The sequence below is a fragment of the Danio rerio genome, chromosome 24, assembly GCF_049306965.1.
Source record: "Danio rerio strain Tuebingen ecotype United States chromosome 24, GRCz12tu, whole genome shotgun sequence".
Classification (NCBI taxonomy): domain Eukaryota; kingdom Metazoa; phylum Chordata; class Actinopteri; order Cypriniformes; family Danionidae; genus Danio; species Danio rerio.
This window is the reverse complement of record NC_133199.1, coordinates 1,942,501-1,952,500: the sequence shown is the minus strand read 5'-3', so window position 1 is coordinate 1,952,500 and position 10,000 is coordinate 1,942,501. Positions and strand designations below refer to the sequence as shown.

General features: G+C 36.8%; 1 protein-coding gene across 4 annotated transcripts in view; it reads left to right on the top strand.

The window, feature by feature from the left end:
- Positions 1 to 10,000, top strand: part of pard3aa (par-3 family cell polarity regulator alpha, a) — a 652,414-nt gene that overhangs the window by 411,907 nt on the left and 230,507 nt on the right. For 2 of the 4 annotated variants that reach the window (XM_073941360.1, XM_073941359.1), the window contains exons 17-18: positions 1,364 to 1,515; positions 8,939 to 8,983. In XM_073941360.1, the coding sequence (XP_073797461.1) occupies positions 1,364 to 1,515; positions 8,939 to 8,983 (197 nt within the window). The remainder of the gene's footprint in view (positions 1 to 1,363; positions 1,516 to 8,938; positions 8,984 to 10,000) is intronic. The other 2 variants (XM_073941362.1, XM_073941361.1) reach the window with 1 other exon arrangement.

Here is a 10,000-nt window from a genome sequence, read left to right as displayed (position 1 = left end):
TTAAACACATCCTACACAAGTCTGTACATCTCTGAGTTTGCTTCTTCAGGGCTTTAAATTCCCCCTCAAATCTGAATTCAAGCTTTTTGTGGTCTTTAACACTTAGTGATGCTCAGTACCTGAGGTGATGATTGTTATTTTCATTAATCTTATTTTTCTGACCAATTAAATGCTCTTGAGCATCTGACAGGCCCCGCCCCCTTCTTCTCATTTGCTTTTCGTTTGATGTGTTTGAGCTCGACCACTCTCACTAGCAGGGCTGTGATAAAATACAATGCTATTGGCTGTTTATGTAAAAAGGGGAGGAGCTACACTATGCTCCGCCTTCTATTTACGTTTTAGTTGATATTACGTCAAACATTGCATAGAAATACACATTTTAAAGCACTTCATGGGACCTTTAAGGACATAGATGTGATTTAGAACAACAACTCTTACTGTTTGAGCTGAGATATAAACAAAATGCTATTGGCTATTTTTTATAAGGGGAGGGGCTACAATATGCCCCGCCCAAAGAGTCATGTTTCAGTCGAAAATACGTCACATATCGAACAAAGCTGTGCATTATAAGTCACTTCAGCAGACATTTAAAGCTTGTTTTCTTTTTATTTTCTTTTTTTTAAATCTCATACTGCCGTTCTGGAAGTTCAGTCATGTTTTTGCGGTTTACATTACAGCTCCTGACGGTCTGCAGTGAATTACCAACCACACACACTCTCTCTGAGTCACAGCCTTCGTGACTTCAGACAGTAAAAAGGAAACGCAGGGACAAAAGGAAAGATTTTATAAGCACAAAACATGCGAGCGTGATGTTTTCTGAAACCCCCGGTGAAGGTTGAGCTCGAGCGCTTCTGTTTGTTCAGGATGAGGAGAAAAAAACAACGTCTCCTGTGTCTTTTAAACTTTTCAGGTCCTCTTAGGAGACGGCGGAGCTGCATAAACTGCTTCAAAGCTGCATTCGCTTACTTTCTTTCTGAAAGTTTTATGTCTAAACATTTATATTTTCTTTGGTCTCAAATGATGTCAGTGGCCTAGATAAAGCTGTGCGGGTTTTATCTGGAAACTTCTCGGCGCATGACACTTTAAGAGGAATAAATTAATAAATCATGGATAGGAAATGCAAATACAGTGTATTTCTACAATAATAACCCATTTGCTCATGAATATCCCTGGAATGCATAGGAAAAACTACATCCCCCATGATGCTGTGCAAAAATTCCACTAATCAGAGATCTTTAGCTCCGCCCACTCCCATCAAGCACATGGCATAATAGTTTCTTTACAGTCCTGTTTTTGCTGTAATGTCCTTCTTATTTGTTTGTTCATATATAAGAACACTATTTATTTCTCTCTCCCTCTACAGTACGCTCAGTCCAGATTTGGATATGGATATGGATATGTTTCAGAGGGAAGGCTTTGGCCGGCAGAGCATGTCAGAAAAGCGGACCAAACAATACAGCGACCCTACTCAACTGGACATCATCCAGAGTCGCAAGTCCAAGAGTATGGATTTAGGTAACAATCACACATACACAACTTCCTGTCCACTGCCCCACCCCTTTCTGTCCCCTGCACTGCCCTTCATGTTCCTCTGCAGTCTAGCAAGTGCGGTTTGTCAGCTGGGCTGCGCATGCAAGCATTGAGGTGGCATTAAAGTTAACAGGATTATGCAGAATCAACATGCAAAGGGTGTTTAGGACAGATTATTTGCTCCCACTTTATATTAAGCGTCCTTAACTACTATGTACTTGCATCAAAAAATAAATACAATGCACTTAGCGTGTTGAAATTGTATTGCAGAACGCTTCTGCTGCTCTTGAGTTGGGATACAGGTCAGGTTATGCACAGCATTGGTGGTATTGGTAGGTTTAAGGAAGGGTTAAGGTCAGAGATTGCGTTAGACTTTGTCATTGTCCGTCATTTTGACGGAGAGGGTTGTAAAAATTCCGTCATAACCTATTATTGACTGTCAATTAATTTGCATATTTTCTAATCGCTTTTTTTATTCATATTTTAATAATGAACTTGCACGGCGAGCAGATAGGCTAAATTATTAATTTATTTATTTGACAAGTGAACAAAAACTCATATCTGCCTTAACTCATATCTTCCTCCTGCGTCGACCTGAACTGGGTGCTTGCTGTGCGTAATCAAACGCATCAAGAGAGACTGATGCCGAGGCGGTTGTCATTATATTCTGTGTCTTTGCTTCGGAAAGTCGACTTCTCCTAACAGTTTTAAATTTGTTCTGGAGGCTGAAGCCGCGTTCTGCTGCCACACTGGAGAGTCCTTGCCAGAAGCGGCTCGGACTCTACAGACATACTCGGGCCAGATATGGTCAACAGGAATCGGGACAGTGGTTTACAGCCGCATCACAAAGGCATGTGCGGGAGCGAGCTGCGGGCCATACTCGGCCTGGATAACACTCGCCGATGCCGAGCCGGAGCCGGAGGCGCCGAAGGGCAGCCGAGCTCTGGCCGATTACGACCTGCTATCTGGGTAGCACCACTTCAGACCACGTTTTGTAGTTAAAAAACATTTCTCCTAAGGAAGTGATCAGAAGTTTGCTGGATTTTCTGAATGTGGGATTTCCCGGTCTTGCGAGCACTCGTTTCACCGGGAAAAATACTGCAGCTCACGCTCCTTCAGCACCAGGGGCGCGGCTTCACCCCTCTGTGTTCGGTAGTGCATGGTGCTCACAACGCACTCCAAAGCACCCGACCTCCTTGTTACCGCTTGGTTGGCCCGTAAAAACAGCTGTCAGCGACTGAGGATTTTTTATATTTGTTCTTCATCGTCTACTGCATCACGTCCTCTTTTTCACCTTCATTATTAATATAGCAACTATTTGGCTGTTTAAAGAAACTTCTCACACTCAGCTGCGGTGAAATTTTTCCAACTGTACGTAGCGGTGACAAAGAGGAGACAAAACAAGGGCAGTCGCCATCAGCTGGACAGGAGTGGAAATTACAGCTACAAATTACAATAGATCCCCCTCAGCATAATCCATCAAAATGACGGATCACCTCCAGATTTTTCCGTCACTGATGAAAAAAATCCGTCAATGACGGAAAATATTCGGTTAACGCGACCTCTGGTTAAGGTATAAGGCAGTGGTCACCAAACTTGTTCCTGGAGGGCCGGTGCCCTGCAGATTTTAGCTCCAACCCTAATCAAACACACCTGATCAAGCTAATCAAGCTCTTACTAGGTATACTTGAAACATCCAGGCAGGTGTGTTGAAGCAAGTTGGAGCTAAACCCTCCAGGGACACTGGCCCTCCAGGACCAGGATTGGTGACCCCTGGTATAAGGGATGGTCAACAGTATAATAACAAATGTAATTACAGAAATTAATTACAGACGTAATCACATACAGGTATTTAATCAAGCGTAAGTACAATGTAAGAACATGTATCTACACAATAAGTACATTGTAACTAATTATTAAGGCCACCGTGCCGCCTCTTATGCCGCCTCTGCCATTTATGACTTCTAGTCCTTTCTCCAATAGGTGGCTGAATCTGAAGTTCTAAAACAATCGCAAAACCGAGAGCACTCAATATGTGGTCAATATCAGTGGGTGTTTGAGCTCTCCCGGGTGGTGACCGTGTGTTTCAGTGTTTTTGGGCCTGAAGGACAGGTCAGGGTCATTGAGAGCATGAAGCAGCACTCGCCGGCTCTCTCGCGGGACTCTGAGCGTCTGCCGCATGACCGCATGCCTAATCAGAGGAGATAAAACACTCTTTCATCCTCCTGTCTTTGTCCTCATCCACATCAGAGCGCCGTCTCCTGAGAGAAGAGTCACTTTTAGACCCCAAACTCCAGACGCTTCACACTCCTGCAGCAACAGGCCAACATACTGAACTTCAGGGGATAGTTCACTCAAAATATGAACGTTTACTGACTGTTTAGTCACCCTGACGTGGTTATAAAGTTTGTTCCTTCTGTTGAACACAAAAGATCATTTGAAGAAAGCTGAAAACCTGTAACCTTTGACTTCAATAGCAGTAAAAAACAATGGTTCAGGTTTCCAGATTTCATTTAAATTAAATTGAATATTTTTGTATTTTATTTATAAAATAATTTGTGTTTAGCAGAAGAAAGAAGCTCAAATGTTTGCAACAAGTAAAGGAGGAGTAAATAATGACAAAAGTTTCATTTTTGGGTGACCTATCTCTTTAAAAAACTGGAGAAAAACAGGACAGGAAAAGTCTTTGGCAGCTTTAATAATTTTAAACCGAGTTAAGATTAAAATGGTGTGAAATTGAGGCGCATATAAATCCATACTTATCACCGTAACCATAAGCATGACTGCAAAAACTATTTGAACATTAAGTTGCACCTAAATATGTGTGTAAATGTCACTGGATTATAGCAAAAAATCCAGACAATTTACATCTACAAAAAAGTAAGGTTGTTGATGTTTTAATGTTTTAAACAGCACATATTTGAAATTTTGCAAGTTTAGTAAATGTCTTTCGCAAGAGGCATTTTAGATCTTTTTAGACTTTTTAAAAGGTATTTTATTTATTTTTGAAACAACTGAAGAACTATAAAATATATTTATAGAATTTATGAAATTTTAAAAGGTAAAAAATATGATGTAAATAGCATATTTATGGATATTTGTAGTAATTAATAAATGTGTATTATGTTTCCAACTTTTTTTATTATTTATTATTTTATTATTATTATTATTATTATTATTATTATTATTATTATTATTATTATTATTAGTAGTAGTATTATTATTATTATTATTATTATTAGTATTATTATTATTATTATTATTGATTTTATTATTAATTTTATTATTGTTATTATTATAATTTTTTATTATTATTATTATTATTGTTGTTGTTGTTGTTGTTTTTTATTATTATTATTATTATTGTTGTTGTTGTTGTTATTATTATTGATTTTATTAATTTTTTATTATTATTATTATTATTGTTATTGTTATTGTTATTATTATTAGTATTATTATTATTATTATTATTATTATTATTATTATTATTATTATTACTTATGGGAGTACCAAAATATCTTAAAGGAGATTCTTTAAGTTAATGGGCCCTATCATACACAAAACACACCCAGAACTCATTATGAGAATAAGCACAACCCTGTTAGACCATGCACAGGGACGCAGAACATATTTTTCTGTCCCTAAAATTGCAAAAGTGGATTCAGACATGCCTTTAATGCCTTTGCGTCATGTGCTTTAGACTTTTGAGCCTAGTTTGTTAAAATAGAGCCCAATGTTGTTGTTTTTTTTTGTTTTTTGTTTTTGTAATATGAATGTAATCTTGTTGTGCAAAATTGTTACTGATCTCAAACTTGATATATTGCTTTCTTTCTATATATCTTTCTTTTAATAGATATAAGTTGGTAATGAAAAATGAAAAATGTACTGACTTTAACAAAATAACTTTGGCTGGTAGTTGAAGAAATGAGCTTACATTTTCTCACAGTCTTCCAGAATAAAGTGTCACCTTTTTTTTAAAGTCCATTTAGAGCAGGACAGAAGTGCTGCGACATCACTGGCCATTTCCAGTCCTCTCTGCTCATTAGAAGCACATTTCAATTGCACCAAATCTCTTGTGCTTTGTTCTTATGAGCCATTTCCTTCAAATGCCATTTGGTCTAATGCCGGAGTATATATTTTTGCTCCTCTCAGGCTTTTAGAACAATACAATCTGCAGCAACAGTTTAAAAACACATTTGAGAGTCGACATGGGGAAAATTACAAGAAGGAAAGAAAGAAAAAAAGGAGATCAGACTGGATGGTGTGATTCCTACTCTAAAGATAGAGAGGGAATCGGTTACACCTGCTTTATGAAGCTAAACCGGACAGCTCAGGCTTAGTGGAAATATATTTCTCAGAATACATATTTGCAAAAGGTAAAATCCCCTGTACATTTACATTAGATGGCACCTATGCTGTTGTTGTCTATGGATATGTATTATCCACCCTCCCTGTTAAATTTGATCTACTCTATGTTCTGAAACACAGCTCTTCTCCTGCTTTCACTTTGGAGGGAGCGATTCGCTGGTGAATGAATCTCTGTTATGAATGATTCGTTTGAAGCATTGATATCCCTGCATCTCAATGTGCACATCCACCTTTCTGAAATAGTGGTAACATTTGTAATGTTCGATAATTTAGGGTGGACAGTGCGCACATTGAGGCGTAGGCACTGTTATATTATCAGGCACCCTTATAAGTTACTTCAGAACCTAGCCGGTACTTCAAATAACTGATAATAATATAAGTTTTTGGCATTTCAGCATCTTGTCATATTTATTTTACATTGCTTGCTAATTTTATTCAACAAAACTAACATAAGCCTAGAATTTGGTGCTACATTATCTTATGGTCAATGCAGTAATGAAATTGAAATCTTACCTATGAAATGTTCTGCATTTGTTTGCTATGTTTGCTTGTTACTCCACCCGTATGCACAGCAAAATTCCAGCATTTTAGGATTGGCTTTAGTGTTGACTAGTGCGGTTAAATGGCTTTTGTCATGAGAGCCCTGTACAAATATGGTGGCGGTATTGACGCATGCTCGGGGTCGTATGCCATATTTAATGTATTTATCTATGGTGAAATACAATGTGCCGGGTACGTTTTGTTGCACATTTTAGATGACAAATCCACAAGGGGGCACTGTCTACAGTTTAATAAAACTGTGTGGACTTTTATTGATATTTTTAAAGTTTGAGGTAACATAATAAATTGTAAAATAATAGAAAATTTGCTGGCAGTTTGTTACAAGGGTTTTGTAGCGTGATATACAGCCCCAACCCAGACAGTATATCACTTTTAACTATTAAAAAAAGGTTAAGAAAAGTCCCTTTTTCTAACTTTTCAAGGTTAAAAGTTATTGGAAGGAAGATAAAATTCCCATAATGCGATTCAAAAACAGAAATAAATAAGAGAAAAAAAAAACATGAATCATAAAATATGGAAAATTGTAAAATTGTAGGATATTTTGTACAGTGTGATTAATATAGAAAGGACACAGAATGAGTCCACGCCATTTTTCAGCCTTTCATATAACACAAAGCACAAATATGCTCTTAACAAAATCCATCTAAACTGTTTTTCAATGAAACCGGAGTGATTTTGCATCTGCAGTGAAGTGAATTTCATGCATGAATTAAGTGTGTAAACCAAAATGTCTCATAAAGCGTCTTATTATACATGAATAGTACGATTGGTGTGAAAACCCCATTTGAGTACTGTTGTTGTGCTTCTTGTACACATCCTCCAGAAGCCGACACTTGTCATACAGGGGTTCGTTTCCCAAACAACGACATAACTCGCGACTTGACTATCATAGTACGATGTATCGTTTGTTAAAAGAACGATGTAGTGACAAGTGTTTCCCAAAACCGTAGTTTCTCTGTCGCACATCTATCATTGGAACCACGTTAGTTATAATGTACAACACCCATAATGACGCTCTAAACAGAGTGGAGTAACTACTTTAGAGAAAAACCCCATCATTTCCATGTGCAAATAAATTTTGGTAAAAACATGCACTCGCTTTCCATATTAAATTAAAAATATATGAAAATGGCACATATAGGGCCTGTGTTTCCTTTACAAATATTATTGAGAACATTACATATTCTATTCTAAAACATAAAATCACTTACAAAAAGCTAACACGTATACTAATCTCATATATAAATCATATAAATAAATAAATAAATAAATAAATAAATAAATAAATAATGAGGCTATTTATTAAGAAATTAAAATTAATATTTATTATTTATTAAGCATTGAAAAAAAACTTTATTAATGATATTAATTATGATGATGATGATAATTATTATTATTATTATTATTATTATTATTATTATTATTATTATTATTATTATTATTATTATTATCAAGTAGGGTATTGTTCATTTATTTGAGGTGTATTTGCAAGCATACAAATAAGCGACAGTTTTGGGTTACGATGGTTTTCGGAAATGTGCCCTAGATCAGTTAGCAAAACACTGAGCTAAACTCTTCCCTAAACCCAAGCAATAGTGTTTTCAAAAGCAAATTTAAGAAAAAAGTGCACCGTGACCACATAGTTTTACCTTGATTTTACATGAATTGTAAATGTGCAAAAAGTTGTTAATATGGAGATAGATAGGTGACACAAATGTGACACCATAAACAGCATTAAGTTATTTTGTGGGATTTATTAGGTTTCGTGCAAAGATACTCCTTTATTTGTCAATAAAATGCCCCTGTAAGTATCAATAGTGTGAAAAGGAACAAAGTAGTTGTCGTCTCACTGCCCCCTAGTGTTCACTCTCCTCCAAACTGCAGTCAAGCTTATGCTAAAGTTAATTTTTAATACACAAATACACTTCATTAAACATACACATAGACATCACATATATACTATATAACTGTAGGTTAACTATGCTTGTATAATAACAACCTTAACTGTTAAAAGCTATTAGCTACTAGTTTATTTTAGTAACTAATTCAGTTATGGAAACTAATAACCGTAACTTTTCTGAATTAAATTTCTGTAATGCAATAATAAAGCTGCCTTGAAACAATAATTAGTGTGAGAAGCGCTGTACAAATAAACTTGAATTTACAGTTTCACAGACATGTAGACTGAAGCAAATACTTCCAATGAGCCTGTGTTGAAACTGAACTCAATATAGCCGGTCTGTGCTTTTAAATGTGAGCGATCACCTTTTGCATGATAATCCTCTCAGATCTGTCTTTGTGTGTGTGCGTGTGTGTGTGTGTGTGTGTGTCTGATCTGCATGCCTCTCGCTTCTGGCCTTTTGCAAATGTCAGCTAACATCTGTACTGGCATGAATTGGTGCACGGCTCTGGTAATGGTGGACTGCATGGCGGATTGTCTTCAATTAATCAATCACACTTGTTTCTGCCTTTCTAACAGTAGCCGATGAGTTTAACCTCACTCGCCGCACAGACGGAACTGAAGGTAAGGCCACCGGTCAGGGACACACACTCCATACTAACCTCAATTCACACTGTAAAACACACAGACTCTGGAGATCTGGTGCAAGAGCTGGGTGTAGCTAACACCAATGCTGTATATACGTCACTGTAAAGGAGATTGTGTACTAATATTTAGTATGTAATGTGAGGATAGCTAACTAATTTAGGATGGAAGAAGGTTGGCAATTTTTTTGTGTTTTAGACTGTCAGTATTAAGAAACATCATTTCTGTTGTTAGCGTAGCAACATGCTAATTGCAAAATCAAGTCTGTTTATTAGCAGTGGGGAAAAAGTTTTGGCAATTTGTTTGTGTGCCTCATGCCAATGCTAAGTCTTAGGGCTCTATATTGACGGTCCATGCGCAGAGCGCAAAGCGCAGGGTGCAAACGCTTTCAGGGTGTGTCAGAACGCATTTTTGCTAATTTACGGATGGGAAAATGAGCTTTGCGCTGTGGCGCATGGTCTAAAAGGGTTGAGTTTATTTTCTTAATGAGTTATAGGTGTGTTTTAAGAATAAATCCATAAGAGTCTCATCTTCCATTCCCTTTAAGAGCCAGCTGCGTCGCGCCATAAGTGCATTCGCTATTCACAGGACGCAAAGTTAGTCTAAGTGGAAAAAATTAGCATTTCACAAGCAAACAGTTAACAGTTTTATAACAGAAAACTGTTAAACAGAGCATCTACTGCGTGAGAATGAGAGATAATGGATCTGCTTTCACTTTCGCTCTTGGATAGGGAAACCTTTACACACAGACATCAATTAGCCTATAAATAATTAATTTTGTTTGTTAAGCGCAAATATTCGTTTCAAAGCTATTTCTAAATTCAGTTCTAATTTCCAGCAAACGAATAAATGAACAATAATGACCAAGTGTGCTCAAAATACTGAGTTATTTCCGAATACACCTGCCATGCCCCATATGGTCTAAAACCTGACAGGTGGACAAATCTAAGCTTGTTTTTAATAAAACAAATATAAATATGGATATAATAAATAACA